We start from the raw sequence: 18437 nt of genomic DNA on the forward strand, positions 1-18437 counted from the left end.
AAAAACACTGTGAAGGTTTAAAAAAAGTCGAACATTCACAGCAAAAACACTGTGAAGGTTTTAAAAAGTCACCTTCACAGCATTTTGCTGTGAAGTTTCAAGTGTAAAATGCTGGTTTCACGGGTCTCACGAAAACAGGCTGGTCTCACATGATCCCAATGAGTTATTATGTAATCTTTTATATTTGTACAATCAATATAACTCAATCTCAATCGTCAACCAATATAAATCATAATAAACGAACTTTCATCATTTCCATAAATTTAATTTGGATAAGGTTACAATAATTAATGGCTTTTCTTGATTTTTAAAATCTAATAAATTAAATTAGAAATAAAGTTAAATTATGTTGTTATTTATTGTAATTTGTTTTTTAGAAATTTGTTATTGAAATAAAGCGTTAACCGTTTACCATGCTGATGTAGCGAGTAGTTTGTAAAACTGTTACTATACGTTCCTATGTTTTTATACACTTACCCTAATACGTCCGAAACCAGTTTTCTATCTACTGTTTTCTAGTACTGGTTCTGTATTTCAAAAACTTGAGTATTTTACATTTCTGGTTCCCATGTCGCATTTTTCATTTTCGTCCAAATTTTTTGAATCAAATGATACTACATCAAAATCATTTTTTAAAACACTTTATTTTACATTTCTACTAAAATGACTGCTCTACTTTTTGACGTGACCAGGTAAGCGTACATCAGACCCTATATTCCATATACATATGTGCTTGAATCAGTTTATAATAACTTACAAAATCCAGTTTTTCTATATGCGTGCGTGTGTTTGCATGCAGTGTATCAAATCTATAACTTAAATTAAGCATATTACGGGCATCATTAGAATAAGAATATAAAAAGATAACTAAAATCAGTGCTGGATCACTGATATATTCTGACCCATCCGTCGAGCAGGGACGAAAGTATATTCATGACTGAAGTCAACAAATCCAGTTGAAAAGATCCGATTTATCAGATCCAGTAATATTTATCAGTAAACGGTGCATAAAAATGAAATTAGAATTGGGTGGGTGAAGGCATTATATGTTAAATCTCATGGATATATTGTTGTCAAAGAGATGGTTGAATGAAAAAGATGTCACATTTATTTTTCCCACATTTCATTGTACCTTTGCATTTATTGGTTTGATATTTTTTTTCTTAAAGTTGTACCGTACAACACATCGTTGCATGCTTATATAACCCTATATATACATGCACCATCATAACCACCACCACCACCATCATCATCATTGGTATTTTTTATGGCTTCCAAATTCCTTCTTCTTGTTGTTATTGGTGTTCTTGTTTCAACCTCCACTGCCAGGCAGCTCACTTCCACTGCTGCTTCTTTTAAAGATGGCAAGACTTTTTACAGTGGCGGCCTTGGAGGCGGAGGTGGTGGTGGTGGAGGATTTGGCGGTGGTGGTGGACTAGGAGGCGGTGCTGGCGGTGGTGCTGGGGGAGGTGCTGGTCTTGGTGGGGGTTCTGGATTGGGTGGTGGTGGAGGAGGAGGGTTCGGTGGTGGAGGTGGAGCTGGCGGTGGATTAGGAGGTGGATCTGGATTTGGTGGAGGAGCCGGTGCCGGTTTTGGAGGTGGGTCTGGGTTAGGTGGTGGCGCTGGGCTCGGTAGTGGCGGTGGACTTGGCGGGGGACTCGGCGGTCTCGGCGGTTTAGGCGGTTTAGGCGGTGGTTTGGGTGGTGGATCCGGTGGAGGTTTGGGTGGTGGAATTCCTTGAGTGCATGCATGCATACACATAAATGTATAATTACATTATGCATGGATTTGTTGTGAGTTAATTGTTGCTTTTTTTTTGTCTAATTTGTTTTCATATTATTTTAATGTTGGAAAACCATAAATAAACCATGGTTTTATGTTGTAATAAAACAAATAAAATAATGTATTAATTAATATTGATATTTGTCGCTATAACAATTTCAATTTTATTTTTTTAGGGCAAATTGCATGAAAAAATAACGTACTGTCACTTGATTCCTATTTTGGGTAATGTACTGTAAGAACTTTTATTTTGGTACCTAAGATGTAAAATTTTAAACATTAGTACTCGGTTAACTGGTTGAAGCATTAACCGGTTTTCATGATAATGTGGCGAGTGATGTAGTATCCAACTTGGTATTATTTGCTGACGTGGTTAATGACATTGATTTATTTAAATCTAAAATTATTTTTTTAATCTAAAATTAGTGTTCAACCGGTTACCCGGATATTTAAATATTTAAAACTTTAAATCTTAGATACCAAAATGAAAGATTTGAATGTACGCTACCGAAAATACGAATCAAATTAAAATACGTTACTTTTCCATGCAATTTGCCCTTTTTTATGATCTGTCTCAAACACTGCAAAACTAATTATTACGAATTTAAATCGTAATAATCATTTTTACGACATAATTACACACTCGTGCGTAACTGTTCTAAATCAGTGGCTACCGACAAGGTTTACATCAGAAATGGTATCGTTAACTAGACCAGAGGGACCTGTCATGATCAACTAGAATTGGGCATGATTAATATTTTATGAAGGAGGACCCGGCTCCAAGGTCAGATTCAGGGAGGTGTCGGTCGGACATTGTGCAACCACTAAAATTTTCCAACACTGTATTTTTTTACGGTTCTTATGGGTACCATCATTTTGTTTCGTTATATATTACAGTACAATTACAAAAACAACTTTTTGGATCGCCTCTACCTAGCTGCAACTAGACTGTAACAAAACAAACCAAACCAAACCGATTAGCCCAACCAGAATAGAAATTTGCTCTACGTCAAGCTTTTTTGGACTGGTTAAGAAAATGATTTACATTTATAATCAAATAAAAATATATTATCAAAAAAAAAAAACTAAAAGGGTACCCGCACAATGTAACGAGATACATCTCGATTTTGATTTTCAGTTTTATTTTGTCTCAGTCGATGTTATAATACAGGTTTTATATGGTTTTGAAAAAATGATAATGTTTTTATTTTTGAATAAAATATAAATACGAAGATATCATAAAAATTTGAAAAAAAATATATATTGGTATTAGTACCAAACTAACAACTTAAAATTTCTTTTTTTGTGTAATTTCTTTAATTCATTTTTTTATTTTTGGTTTAATAATATTTTTTTTCTAAAGATAATAATTAAGTACTTTGTTAGAACTCAATGGATTCGAACCTCCGTGGCCACAAAGGGATTTTTATTTCTCCTTAGATTCGAACATGAGACATGCAGACACTTTTGACCTTTGGAGGCCAAGCTCAAACCAATCGGACACCACCCTTGTAGTTATTCTACTCATAATCTTTCAACAATAGATTTTGTATTGTGTTGAAGATATAGCTCGAAGTTGAATGTCTAACCATGACAAGAGGAAATTTTTCTCTATATTTGGTATTCCGCTTTCTGCAACGCGCCAGTGTGATTAAAAAACGCAACACATTTTGTATGTACATCAAGACACCTCACATGCTCATCTTTATTCGGTTTCATTATAAATAAAAGTATATTGCATTTCTTTAGTTGTTGACTAACGAATTGTGTTTCATGTTAATTTGGTTACATATTCTCTCACAAAAACAAATTATCACCGCACAAAGCGCGGTGTCACGGACTGTTTTTATAACCAAACCAAACTTGTTATATTTGGTATTTTATCAATATAGTTTATAAGTAGAGTAAATTACAATTTTCGTCTGTGGTTTATGCATGGATTAATCTGTCTACATAGAGGTTGTTTAGTTGGTTTTTCATTAAGTATTATATGAATAAGGTTGTCTGCATAAATTATTCTGTCTGTATAGATTGGAAAAAAATTTGTTTGGAAGGATTAACATGTCTGTATAGATCCGAATGAACGTGTTTTTTAGTTGGGAAGGGCAAGTTTAGAAAAAACTTAAACTTTCTGCATAAAGCTTCACCGTGAGAGCTTAATGAATAAGTCATTCTAAATCATTAAGCAGACGTTAGATAGAATGGCCAAATAGAGAAAAATCACGTGCATAGGCACGTGATAACGTAAAATTACCCCTATACCCCCACACCCAATTTCCAAAGGTAACCTAAACCCCAAAAACATTATCCATAGCCAGCCAAATTCTCCACCTAAGTCATCATCATATCATATGGTATGTGTGGTTAAACTGGAATTTGAAAAAATGAAATCCATCATCCACCACCACCACCACCACCACCAGCCGCCGCAGCCGCCACCACTCTCCACCCTATCAAAGTTGAACCATACCCAACACCTCAACCCTCACAGACTCCATTACTTCTCTAGACATCCACCTTTAAGGATCAAGGCCATGGCTATCACCTCTTCTCATCTGGTGGTTCTTGGTGTCAATCCGCCCCCTGCCACCACCGGAGACTTATCAGTTTTGATTCCCACAAGGTTTTCCTCAAATACCCTTCTTCAATTCTTCTTATATGTTCTCTAACTACACCAAATTGGGCACATTGCTTCATGATGATTCACTCTTTTGCTTATACAGAACTTTGTCCCAAATTCAACACCACAAGTTTGGTGCATTCCATTCCAAGATTCCATTTAGCTTATAAAACTTAAATGGGATAATCACTAAACTAAGCCAAATCCGGTGGGTCCCACTGCAAAGTGGCCAATTCTTTTTGACATTTGCACAAAATAGTCAACCCAGTTAGCTAAAGGTATGTTTGTTAGCAGCTTAATGTGACTCATAGCTTATTCGATCAGCTACATGAATGTTTAATAGTGGCTTAATGATATTGAAAATGGCTTATTCAGTAAGCTTGGGGGGGAGGGAGGGAGGGGTGTCTTTATGCAGAAAGCTAAGTTTTTTCAAAACATGTCCCTCCCAATTAAAAAACATGCTCCATCCATTTATTAAGAAAAACCTCCGAAACAAAAATATTCTCAATCTGTACAGACAAATTAATCCATACAAACAGTTTTTATCCATACTGGATTTGATGGAAAACCAACTAAAGTGGATTTGCAAGCTCCCTTTTTTTGCGAGATGGTACCAGAGATGCACAAGGCCCAGGCTTTTTCAAGCGAGGCACAGGCCTTCCAAGTCCGGCCTAGACTTTTTTAAGGTCGGGCCAGGCTTTGGGAATGAAGAGGGTCCGATCGGGCTCCTCCATGCTTTTTCTAGGTCGGGATTTTTCGATCCGGGTCTTCCCCCAAAATTTTCGCCTCACGGGCTCCGAGGCCTGGCCTGGACCAAGTTGCAGGCTCACTAGGGCCGGGCTTTTTCAGGCCGGACCTAGTCCATAATTCGAGCATGAGCTTTTCCCTGAGTCCCTAGTCCCCACTATGAAATCCACTCCAAACAACTTCAGTAAGCTTTCAATCTTGTAGTAGTTTTAAGCCTAGAAACATCACAAACGACTAGCTAGCAAAATAAGAAGCAACTAGCAAAACAGGCCACTTTGTGAAGCATTAGAAGTACATCTTTTCGTATTATATTAGTCAAGATTCGTACCAAAAACCTAAAAAAGTGGAACCCTCGAAGCCCACTTCGCCAACCAGGTGGCTATTTTGTGCAAATGTCGAAAACGTTGGCTATTTTGCAACAAGGCCCCTCCGAATTCAGCTAGTTTAGTAATTATCCCACCTTAAATCCTTCTAAAGAGCTTCAAAGATCTTTTTGTATTAAAACACTCAAGATCGTACCGAAAACCTAAAAAAGTGGAACCCGCGAAGCCCATTTCGCTAACCAGGTGGCTATTTTGTGCAAATGTCGAAAAAGTTGGCTATTTTGCAACAGGACCCCTCCGAATTCAGCTAGTTTAGTAATTATCCAAACTTAAATTCAATAAATTCTAACATTCTAAAGAGCGTCAAAAATATCTTATAATTGTACCTGATTCACAGTGCAGCATTCCTGTTTCTTTACTGGATCACCAACTTCGTGGTGCCACGAATCATCATGAAGGATCTCGAATCTGAAGATGCAAGTAAAGATCAAGAACCCAACGAAGTTAGTTTAGAACCAGAAAAGAAAGGATTCCAAGGCACCAAGTGACAAAAAACCACTTGATTTTGATTCATGTAACTGTCTTTTTGATGATGATAATATACACTTATACTTAGTTTGTTTGTATACGAATAACCAAATCTCCCCAAAAAACCAACAAATTAAATTTACCTCGTTATTTCAAGAAAATTTACAATTAAATCTAAAGGTGAAGAAGAAGAAGAATGATTATACATCTATCCAATCGTTCTGGACTGATTTCTCAGCCGAGGATGCACTCCCGGCCTTCGGTGGTTTCTTTGAAAACATCGATGAGAAGGATTGGCGTAATGGGTTCTCGTCTACGTGATTCTTTGGGTCTTTTGGTGGTGTTTTACCGAAGACGAAGCTTAGTCTCCTAAATCGACCTTTTTGTTCACCGCCTGTGGAACCTTCATCGGGCTGTTGCTGTTTTGTGAGCCTTATGAACTCATCGGGGTTCAAAACCATCATCGCCACCGTCTCGTACACCTATCACAAGAAAATAAAAATCATTAATACGCACACATGATAACCGTGAATATTTTAAAAACTGTGAGAACCAGTATAAGCATATACATTTTATGAATGTCAGTGAGTATATGCATCGGTGAATATAGACTTGCATATATAGTAGATATTCAGTCATGAATATACTCATTGACACGATACACAATTCGATTGTGTCAATGCATATATATAGGGGGATCTTCTTTTGAGAATTCTCTAAATCGTGAGATCTTTGCGAACCAATGCATCATGTGCTATTTCATTTGATTTTTTTTCATCTATGGCTAGAACTTAATGTAGTGATTAACATATATTTGTTTCACAATGTGAACATTTTTGGCGTGTTTGTGAAATAAAAAATACACATAAACAAGTATCAGATTGTGAACCGAATAGATTTGGAACAAACATGTTGTGAAACAATATATGTTAATCAATACATTAAATACCATGTTTAGATGGAAAAAAAATATGTGAAACAAAACCTTAAAGGTAGAAGTTGTCACAGATTCCAGAGTTTTCAAATGATAATCTCACAGATTTTGAGGTTCTCAAATGATTAAGCCCATATATACATAAATATATATATATATATATATATATATGTTAAACATTTTTCAAGAAAAGATCATAAAAGAAAAAACTCAACTTATTATCATTCAATATAGATTTTGACGATCAAACTATGTTTTCAACACTTTCAGGAACACAGTAACAAGAAAGATTACAGTCCCCATCACGGAAATAGGCAAATAAGTGATGAAAGAATTGTTATCAATTAGAAGGATTTGTCCTAAAAAGTTTCAAAGCAATACTCCATAACTTCTAAATTTACATGGAACCATTTTGGAAGTTAATGATAGCCAGAGCTCACTTATTTCACTCTCTATGTACATCGGACGGGTTGTCACAAACTCTCCCACTTAACATTCTTACATTCTCGCCTGGCCTACCCAACATCCTCCTATATTGGCAAGGTGGAATTCAACTAAGATGTTATAAACACTCCCAAGGGACTCGGCCATCATCCATATGGCACAAGGATCGACTCTGATATCATTTTGTGACACCCCAAGCCCAAAGCAATAGGCCAACCCAGTAACGTCTAATTTCTAAATCATATAAAACCGTCGTGGAAATTATTGGCAGCCCGCAACTTAAGCTTATAAGGAGCTATCAAATTTTCATCCATTTAGGTGCGTTTGGTATCCAAACATGACAGAACAGGACAGAACAAAACATTTGTTCGGCGTCTGGTGAGACAGAATTAGATAGAACAAAACAGTCTAAACAGATAAAATGACCAATTTACCTCTAATGCATTGTTTATATCTTTATATATTTTGATTAATTTATTAAATTATAATAAAATAAATATTTTTATAACAAGATATATCATTAGGAAGTTTTTGTCAAGACGGTTAAAAATGACACTAAAACAAAAAAATTATGTAGTTTCTAATTTTTATTTCATACCTTTTCTATATTATTTTTTTATTACTAATATTTAATAAATTATGTAATAAATCAACCAAAATATAGAAAACTGTATAAAAATAATATTTTGAAGACAATAAGTGAAAGTTTAAAAAGCATAAAATACAATAAATAAAATTCAAAGAACGAATAAAATGTAAAGAGGGAAGCGTGAATTAGGTTTTATTTTGATGTTATATTGGTAAAATATACGTTTGTTCCACCTTATTACATGGGGTGGGGGTGGAACACGCCTGTTTTTCCACTTTGTTCCAAATAAAAAACCTGTCAAGCGTGGAACGGTGATCCTTGTTATGTTTTGTCTTGTCCAGTGTACCAAACGCACACTTGGAAAACAAAACCCCATATGTTATGTTCCTTTTAGTTCCTAACATGTCAAAAGAGGTTGCACGATTCATACGACAGAAGTAGATATCTAAACCACAGGTTAGTTGTATAGGATACCTGACATATATCATTGACTTTCTCAAACCAACTTTTGCCTTGACAAGTGGCAACAATGTAGTCTTTGCACTCAAGGAACATCTTGTACAAATATTCGTTCGTTGATGTTCTGATCTCAGCAACCGCAAATCCTGAACATAGCTGAAAATTGAACAATTTATATCATTCAACACATCAAATGAAGCCAGAAATGTTCATCTTACAGCAAGAAGATAGGAGATCATCGATGAGAAAAGGTAAAATATATAGAGCCATGACTTACAAGAGAAATGTATAGTTGTTCAAAGAAACTAGAAGGCAAGAAATCTTCTAAGCCATGCAGAATGCCTTCCCTAAAGACACAAAGAAACCATACACCTTTTATTAGATAATGTCAAGAGAGTGATCATGATCTGATGATGGAAAAGAACTTATCCCACTTACACAGACAAATCTTCATCATATAATGGAGACTGTTTAACAGCTGGTACCGGTTTTGCAGTTTCCCAGATCTCTCTCCACAAATTACCTGAACACCAACACAAAAACCCGTTGCTGAATCAAGCTTCTGTTCGTATAAAACTAAACAGAATGTATGCAAGGCATTGGTGATTGCACAGAGAAAGGAAGTGATTAATGTCATGAAAGGTAAACAAAATGCATAAGGTGAACATATTAAAATATTTTGAAGTGAAGTGCCAGAAAAGGTTGAAGCTTCTGCTTCTACATTGATTGAGCAGAGACTTTAAAGCACAATTTCATGTAACATGCTAAAAAAAATTAACAGTAGAAGTCCTAGCAGTCAAGACAGCTTCATCCTACGCAAGGCAAAATTTATGCAGGGATAATCCAGACATTAACCCTGAAACCCGTTACTGAATGCATCATACAAACAGCCAGGGTCATAATCTATGTATAAGGTGTGACGGAGTGCCATGAAATCTCCATCCACCGGCCAATTACTGGTTATCATACTAAATTACTGATCTAAGTTGAAGAAGTTGATTACTTTGAAGATACTCCCAAGGTCTTGAAACTATATTTCATGCTTTGCACCATACACCTCCAGTAAAGCAATGACAAATCAGTTTGCATGTTGTTGTTGAGATTTGAGAATGGTTGTAGTATTTGTCAATCTTGTCATTTGTATTATGCTCTTATTATTACTTTGTTCAAGGTCGCTTGTTGGTGTTTCTATTCTTGGAGGAGTGATTGGTCATTTGTTGATATTTCAAGGGTAGAAGGATTGTGTCTTACATTTGAATAAAGTTGGAGGGTACTGGAGCACTATTAGCGAAAGCTCAAGGGGTACCTAGTATCAACTATAAATAATAGTTTAATTGATATTTTTTTAGACGAACCAGTTGTATTTTGACATTTTTCTCCATATATTTCTCTCTTTAGTTCTTGAGTGGTGTTAGGGTTTGTACATTCACAACACTTTGTTATGGTTCTTCAGTAATAAACATTAGATGATCCACAAAGAAAACTATGTACCGAAGATGATTGAATGGCAGGAATATATACCTTCTTTCTGCATACGCATACTTAAGCGTCCTCTAGAAGACGAATTATCACCATCAACAGATTCTTTGCTTTCATCATCTGTCGCTGGCTCCATCCAATCGGGGGGTGAGTGCCATCTAACAAAATCTTCTAATATGCACCCAGGATTTGCAGCCTAAGTCACAATGATTAAATGCACCACAGGGTTAGCTAGAAGATGACATTTATTTTTATACAAGGCACGCGGCCCTCTAAAGATAATATTTGCCGCTTTGTAGCCTATAATTCACCTTGAAAGCCTGCATGTCTGATAGTAGTTGAGAGCACCCTGCTCCAACACTGAGTACATAGTAAAAGACAACTTGTTTAGAATGCCATAACACGGGTTCGTTCATTTCGAATTAAAAAAGAAGAAAGAAACATGGGTGCATGTGACTCAAGATCAATATAGATAATTAGATGTTAAAAGCAACATACTTTGGCTAGTTGGCATCTATAAAGACACAAGCAAATCTAGTTTGTTAAACATGAGTAGATAAGAAGACAATATGCTGGCACTTGTCAGTTTTCACGGACTGAATGAAATAATAGCAGGAAAGAATGCTCACGCAAAAACAATCAGAAAAAAAGAAAAGAAAGCTAGCAGAGAACCAGGAACGCATATAAATAAAGCAAAAAAAAAAGATGCCTAATTCATCAATTTCACGTAATATAGTCTAGTCTAACAAGTTCATATGCACAACCGTATGTTATTTCCATCTTCCCTTTTATAGTCTTAACAAGTACCAAGGAGCTTCAACAAGAGAGAGAGTCCATTTATTGATATGTTATCTTTAATGATCATAATCATGTCGGCAAAACTACAGAACAGTCCTCTTTCTCCATAAACCAAACCTAAGCAAACGAGCCTAGTATAACCCACCCGGAAGTGAGGGGTCATTTTGTTTGTTGGGGGGGAGGATTGTAAGCGGACCTGACTTGTACCCTGAAGTGTAGAGTGGCTGATTCCGTGGAGTCCAAGGGCTTGTGCAAAGTGTATGAGAAGTAATAATAAACTTAAGAAAAAAGAAGAACTTGAAAACTAGAAAGTTGAGTTTTGAAAAATGGATTAGAAGTAAGCAACAACATTGAAACATACAAATAGAGCAAGAGCAATAAAACATAACTTAGTAAAACATCGAGCTGCCTAAGATTCTTATTTCTCATTCTTAGGTCCCAGACTTTTTGTAACAACAAAACACTTCCTAAAAAGCAATGCCACTTGTTCAAATAACCCAAGATGAGTCTAACTAAATACATCTGTTTAAACATGGAACTATGAGCATTTAGTCCACTGACCTCCCTGTACGTAGTATAAATTCCTCTGTTTCCTTGACAAGATCTTCTGTGAGCAAAGGCTCTTCCTGTAATCCAGCAAATGAAAATACTCCCATAAGAAAAGGAAGCACCTCGACAATGCCAAATTATATTGAGCATTGATATTGATCAAACCTGCATAACCGGGGCATACACAGGTTCACCAGTTTCCAGCAGTGTTAAATTCTCACATTGCTTGGCAGCTCCCAATCGAAGCACAAGCTGTCCAGAGCTAACTCTAGCATACATGAGAGAGCTTTCTGAAGCAGTTTCTCCATTAATACTGGCTTGTTTTAGGACAGAATCTAGTGATTCCGTGGCAACAGCACGGCGGTGTTTCCTAGAAATACAGCAATTGATAACCTGCAACTGCTGATACAACAGGCAGCAATTTAAATCTGGAATTTCATCAGCAGGGATGCCAGGAATATGTTGTCCTTCACACCATAGTCTTCTCAACTGCACACCATAAGTGATGTTACTAGCAAAATAATAACAGACATTGGGTGAAAAATAGAAAAAATAGCATACTCCAGCTAGCTCAAGTAAGGGCATGAGCAAGGCTAGCAAGCCGGTAGGGAAGTTTTCATACTTCAGTATCACAATGGAATGCCTTGTTGAAGGATTTATAGAATGAAATACAAAAATGGAATTACACATCAAGAAGGCCTTAGAAAAGGAGGTAGAATCATAAAAATCAAACGAAACCAAACCAAACCGAACAGGCCCAGCAGATCCCACTCAGAAGTAGGGTCTGCGAAGAATAAGATGTAGGTAGACCTCTACCCAACAGGGTAGAGTAACTGTTTCCTTGACGACCCCTGGCTTGTGCAAGAGTGAGAAAAAACAGGTGGAAGGAATAATGACCAACATATAGTGGAAGAAGCATGAAAGAGTAACGAGTAGGGAAGGAAGGCAGAACACAGACGGAGCAAGGAATGCCAAACAACACACCTCCAGCCTAAAATGCCAGCTCTCTGTGACTCTACCCCCATGGCTCCCTTAAGTCCCACCACACTAGCTACCATCCCAAAACCTAGTCTGCTACCCCAGAATCATACAAAAGGCTAAATCACAACCTCCGCGGCTTCTGGTAAACAGGCAAGGTTTTAGAACGTACTTTTTCTATGAGAAGCTAGGGGATACTGGTGTCTCTTTGATTTTACTTTTAGTTCCAAGTATAAGGTAAAAATTGGAGCAACTCACTTACTTCTGCAACAACCCTGGACCAAAATGATGCCATTTTCCTCAGAGTTTTCAAACATCCAATTGCTTCAGCAAGCTCTACAACAAAGCTGTCAGGAGGAGCAGCATGAAGGTCCTTGGGCAAAGATGTAATTGTTGCATTTGTCTCCAACATACGGCTAGTTTTCCTACCAGAACGATGTCCTTCTGCGAATATCTTGCAAGAAATCGAAAGACCATCAAGGGGCAATGCAAGAAAATTCAGCCAATATATTTCTTTTTAGCAACCAACATTCACCAAAACAAAGAATCTACCTGCACCAAGCAGTGAACCAAACTCCACATCAATCTTATCTTCTTTATCCCTCAGTACTAACGACTTCATCACGGAGAAGTTCAAACCAGCTTTCTCCCTAACAGGTGAAGAATCTCTTGATGACATGAGAAGATCTTTCATCGACCTCACCATTCTGGTGGAACTACAATAGGGTTTTCTCAAACTTAATAACTTGATCAGTGAAACTGTCTCATCCAAAATCAGAGACAATAATATGATATATGTGCTATGATTTACTTCACATTTTTAAGAATACAGCAAGACGCCGAGTACATGATAAAAATAGGAAGACGCTGAAAAGATTATATTTTCATTTACAATCTCATGTACACAATGATCACAAAAATCAGCTGGAAATTTGACAAAAAAATAACAAGAAGCACTTACTCAACGCCAATAGCCAATTGCCTAAGCACAGCAGCTGAAGGTATGATATCAATATTAGACTCGTCTGAACCAAATAAACCGCAATCTGGTTCCTAGAAGATTGAACATCACTTTTCAGTTGATGACATGAAAAATAAAGTTCTTTCAATATTTCTTAGAAGTCACCCACAGCAGGTTCAGGGATCAATCTCAATATCCATTTTATGGGTTTCTTACGCTATCGCTTGTACTTTCTGCTAATGGATGCAAAATTCACAGAGAGAGTCATGCAACCATTCACTAACTCTTCATCTTTCCGGTGCATATGCTTAAAACCATTCACTAACTAAAAAAGGTTCAGCAACTCTACATTTTGCAGTGAAATCATCAAGATTCACATGACTCCATCTAGAGCCTTTCTCCATCTACAGCCTTTCCCAATCTAAGTTTCACTTTCAGCAGAGATTCTTGATTACTTGAATACTAGAATACAAATACCCGCAACAATATCTAAAGAAAATCAATGTTCATGTGAATTCTTTTTGTTACCTTAGGCATAGGACTCCCACTTGGTAGGAACATATTTTCATCAAATATTGGAAAAGACATTGTCGTATCATCAGTCTTATCAGCTTCTTGAACTCCTTTTTTTCCAAACCTTATGTTCTTTAATCTCTCCTGCCAATCTTGCTTTGTCTTAATTGGCTCAGGCCTCCACTTTGCATTCTTTTCCTGTAGAAATACCAAAGTCAAATGCACCTAGATTCAACACAAGTCGACTATAAACAGCCAAGAACTAAACCAAAACGTGATAAGTGTTCACTTGCAAACTAGGCCCCCATACTTCTGTTATTATTAAATCTTCATTTCGTAATAATCACATTTGCTTACTGTTATTGAACTGAAACATCTGTAAATTCCTTGTGAACAAATATGAATTTTCAAAGGAAAACCAGAAACAGTAAAAAAAGGGGGAAAAGATCTCGAGGAAGGAACAAGACAAAGTTGGAAATCCAATTCCTTTTGATTATTTTCTTGTCTTCATCGATCATTCTCCTAATCACTAAAGTAAACATCATGATTCTACATACGAAACATTGGAATCCGAAAAGGATACGATATGGAATGGATTTTGTACGTAATATATAAATCAACTCACCTTTGTAACGATCACATCGCTAGGAGAATCGTTTTTGTCAGAAACCGAGGATTGTTTAGCGGACTCTTCTTCAGTATCAAAGATACAAGATATTCAGTCAAGTCAAGATCCAAAGAATTAATAAACCCCAAAGAAAAACTCAAACTACTAAAAATAGCACTTCGATTCTCGATTGTAACACGAATCTTAAGTTGAAATCAGATGAAATATAAACAGAGAGAGAAAAGAAAAACCTAGATCGGTGGAAGAATCGGATTTTTTAATGTCTGTGAAGACTTTCTCAGCTTTTGCAGCGGCGGAATGGAAGGCGGTCCTTGCTTTAGATACAAAACCAGTGGAAGACGCCGCCATTTTCTGCACTGTTGCGGATTTGGCTACGAATTTGAGGGCATGTTTGGAGGGAAATCGAGTTTTTCACCAATGGATTGACGAAGAAATCAGAAACACACACACACACACACACGCTTTCTCTCTCTTTCTCTTTCTGTAACAATTGCATGTGTGTGTGTATATATATATATATATATATATATATATATATATATATTTGTGTATGTATAGATTGAAGAACCAGTCGGAGAGTGCGCGTCTCGTATTTCATTGCTATTATCAATTCGGATTTTCCAATAATTGTTATTTGTTAATAATATATTTGTTGTAAATCTTAACCAAATATATTTTTTGTTGTAAATCTTAACCAAATATATTTGTTCAACTGGTGATTTGCCACGATCCAGTGGAAAACCCGGTTGACAGTGGGAAACCCGGTTGACGGATGCCGAGTCCGACAAATAATAAGTTCCAACTACGGCAAATTACAACCAAAATTATAATAGCGGTAAGTCGGTTCGATTCCACAGAGACTCGGTTTCAACTTATTATAGCCAAACTAATCAAGTACGAGTTGACTGAATAAAAGTAAATACGAAGGGGGGGGGGGGTTTGGATTTAATTAATTAAGCTAAGCATATAATTAAAATCAACTTAAAGCAAATAAATAAAAACCCAACATTAGTTACTTTTGATTAAGAAGGTGGTACTAATCATCGATTCCAATAACGTAAACGTAATGAATAAAACCAAGTTGATTATAGTCGTTAATAAGCTCTAACGACCTATGTTTTTCCTTAAGAAACACCGGTTAAAACAAGCTCTTTAGCCGGATCTTAATCGCAATTAAGACGTTGAATAAGCTCTCAAGTCTAAAAATGTGCAATTAGCTTTATAGGRYTAGAAAAACATCAACTCAAAGCCATAAGCTCATAAGCTCGGCTTAATGAGGCTTTGGATGCAAGATTTCAAAAWTYTAATTYGGAAACCTCAACGAAACCAAATAGATTTAAATGTTACTTTATCAAAATGTAAAKACGATTACGTATCTCAACTTTTGAATAACACTATTTCATAAGAACATCAAGAAATTGGCCAGATTACTCAATACTCAAAATGAAATTGACATTAAAATGGAAATCAAACATATAATTTCATCCCAAACGATTACAATGGAGTCTCAAAGTAACCACAATCAAAATCTAAGCAACTAATGTTGGAAAGAAAAGGGTTTAGCCACACATGGCTAAACCTAGATTACCAATTGCAATAATTAAGCAATAATTAAGGAAAATACCTAAGAAATTGGATGAAATTGGGTGAAATTGGGTGAGATGTTCTTCCCCAAAATCATTTCTCCCTTTTGCTCCTTCTCGGCTGCTCGATTCTGCTGTCCTCTTCGATCGATTGCCTCCCTCGCCTATTGACAGCCCCTTTCTATCGACTCTTCTCCAATCGAACCCTCTCTGCCCACGTCTTCCGTCTCGCTGCCCACGTCTTGCTGCTGTTTTCTCCCGCTCCCGATCTCTTGCTCTCCACGTTTGCCTCGTCTCTCTCTCTCGATTGATTTCTCCCGCTCGACAAGTCTGATTTTGGGCAGCAGCCCAATTCTTCTTTCTAAACAGCTGTTGGGCCGTTTGATTTTGATGGGCTTTGATTTTGGGCTGCATATAATAAACCAATCCACAATTATAATGGATCTTAAAGTTTATATATATTTAAAACAAACCGACCCAAATCACAAATAATAGATAAGTGTTGTATTATTTTAGAAAAAACTCACTAATTTCCGGGTAATTTGATAATAAAAATATAATAATTTAAGCATTTATCACCGGTTCATCCGACCTAAACGGAGACGGGGATTTCCCGCTAAAACGGGTCCCGGGTCCGGAAACCGGGGACGGGAGATGTTACTCAAACCAAGGTCGGGGATCCCCGGTAGAATCAAACTAGAGAATACTATTTATGGGGTTTGATCGGGTTTTGACCGGGGATTGCAAGAAAAAACAGACCAGGGACGGGATGATAATTCACGTACCCGCCGAGACCGGGGCCGGGGGATGCTACTACAAACCGGGGCCGGGGCCGGGTATTACAAAACCCGCCTCATCCCCGCCCTGTTGCCATGCCTATTCAACCGTGTGATTTCATTGAAGTTTCAATTGTAAAAAAATGTCTCACGTATTTCACCAAAACATGTTGGTTTCACATGATCACAAATCTATATATGTGTGCATATATATGAGTCTATTCAAACAAGAACTGATTAGTTTGTGATAATCGTGATATTCAATCTCTACCACAAATCAATGTATAAATTAGAAAACTAATATTTTTAGTAGTTTGACTTAAAATTATAATTAAAATAGATTTTAGGTATTTTAAATTTTTTATCTCTTATCTCTCTCCTACCTCTGGCCTCCGACGAATACCATGTGATACCCAAAATACACCAAGATACACAATGTGATACCAAAACCACACAAAGTAAACTTTGAGACCAACTGTGATACCAAACTGTGGTACCACTGTGATACCAACTGTGACAGAGATGGGGGAAGGGAAATAGGTAGTGATGGGGTCAAAGGGACAAAGATGGCGCTAGCTGTCGGGAATGCTCACTGGTTGGTGTTTAGTGGTCGATCATCGGAGACGGTGTATTGGTCAGACAGGAGATCAGAGGAGGTCATAGGAGTGGTGGTGGAGGCCGAATTTGGTCCCTATGTGTCCATGTGTGTGTGTATATATACATATATTAAACTAATTAAAGTAAATTGAATAATCGACATAATTTACTTATTTACTCTTTATTTTATTTTAGTAACATTAATTATCTAAAATGATTGGTTTATATTTGATCTCACAGTTACCACAAACTATTTAGTTCTCATTTAATTAGGCTCATATATATATATATATATATATATATATCTATATATATATATATATATCTATCTATATATATACATCCACACACACTAAAAAGGTACTCGCACAATGCAGCAAGATACATCTCGATTTTAGAGTTTCGTTTTTTTTTTGTCTCAGTCGATGTTATAATACGGTTATATGTGTTTTTGAGAAAGCGATAATATTTTTGTTTTTGAATAAAATATAATATGAAGATATCATAAATAATTGGAAAAAAAATGTTGATATTAGTACTAAACTATAAAATTTAAAGTTCTCTTTTTTTTGTATATTTTTAATTGTTTTTTTTATTTTTGCTTTAGTAATATAACTTTTTATAAAGATAATAATTAAGTACTTTGTTAAAAATCAATGATTATTCTAATTATATTTAAGTTTTTTATATTTAAAATGAGATGTTTATCATCTATTTGATTATGTTTATTTGCAATTAGTTACACGAATTCAAAAATAAAACTTTAATAGATTGTACTTACACACATTTACTTGTAATTTTGAATTTTAAGTAATATGAATCGATAAACAGTACTTCATGCATAAAAATTGGTTTTTAAGAGTTTTTGTCAAATGCTTCATAATATAATGTGTATATATATATATATAGGGAAGGGTTCAAACGAGAACCTCTGTGATTTACGAGAACGCAAGAACAACCCAATAACCTCATATTGTGAGTAAAAAATAAAATTAAAAGATTTTTTAAATTAAAATTAAAATTTAAAAAGATTTTTAAAAAAATTAAAATTAAAAGGGTAATAATGGAACATCAAATCTTTTAAACACGATCATTTATTATCATTAGTCTTATCAAATCTTTTAAACGGTTACGAAATAGGTTAGGATT

At 36.0% G+C, this 18437-nt stretch overlaps 3 protein-coding genes across 7 annotated transcripts; 2 read left to right on the top strand and 1 right to left on the bottom strand.

The window, feature by feature from the left end:
- Positions 1-1267: 1267 nt before the first annotated feature.
- Positions 1268-1741, top strand: LOC112514209 (glycine-rich protein 5-like). Its single transcript, XM_025120539.1, has one exon. The coding sequence runs from the start codon at positions 1268-1270 to the stop codon at positions 1739-1741; it is 474 nt and encodes a 157-aa protein (XP_024976307.1).
- A 2350-nt stretch (positions 1742-4091) lies between these two features.
- LOC112514350 lies at positions 4092-6139 on the top strand. Of its 2 annotated transcripts, none has more exons than XM_025120775.1 (2): positions 4092-4405; positions 5870-6139. In XM_025120775.1, the coding sequence occupies exons 1-2, from the start codon at positions 4134-4136 to the stop codon at positions 6018-6020; spliced, it is 423 nt and encodes a 140-aa protein (XP_024976543.1). In that variant the 5' UTR covers positions 4092-4133; the 3' UTR covers positions 6021-6139. The 2 variants fall into 2 exon arrangements, with proteins under 2 accessions (XP_024976543.1, XP_024976544.1); XM_025120776.1 differs by having other exon boundaries at positions 4109-4405; positions 5875-6095.
- A 16-nt stretch (positions 6140-6155) lies between these two features.
- Positions 6156-14823, bottom strand: LOC112514349 (rab3 GTPase-activating protein catalytic subunit). 4 transcript variants are annotated; one of them, XM_025120771.1, is made up of 14 exons: positions 14563-14823; positions 14330-14397; positions 13720-13902; positions 13192-13283; positions 12783-12946; positions 12493-12674; positions 11418-11741; positions 11265-11329; positions 10217-10265; positions 9948-10101; positions 8865-8949; positions 8704-8773; positions 8442-8582; positions 6156-6482 (listed from the first exon to the last, which is right to left on the bottom strand). In XM_025120771.1, the coding sequence occupies exons 1-14, from the start codon at positions 14678-14680 to the stop codon at positions 6201-6203; spliced, it is 1977 nt and encodes a 658-aa protein (XP_024976539.1). In that variant the 5' UTR covers positions 14681-14823; the 3' UTR covers positions 6156-6200. The 4 variants fall into 4 exon arrangements, with proteins under 4 accessions (XP_024976539.1, XP_024976540.1, XP_024976541.1 ...); XM_025120772.1 differs by having other exon boundaries at positions 14330-14394; positions 14563-14779; XM_025120773.1 differs by having other exon boundaries at positions 12783-12880; positions 14563-14779.
- Positions 14824-18437: the final 3614 nt, after the last annotated feature.

Source organism: Cynara cardunculus (genome assembly GCF_001531365.2).
Source record: "Cynara cardunculus var. scolymus isolate 2C chromosome LG 6, CcrdV1, whole genome shotgun sequence".
Classification (NCBI taxonomy): domain Eukaryota; kingdom Viridiplantae; phylum Streptophyta; class Magnoliopsida; order Asterales; family Asteraceae; genus Cynara; species Cynara cardunculus.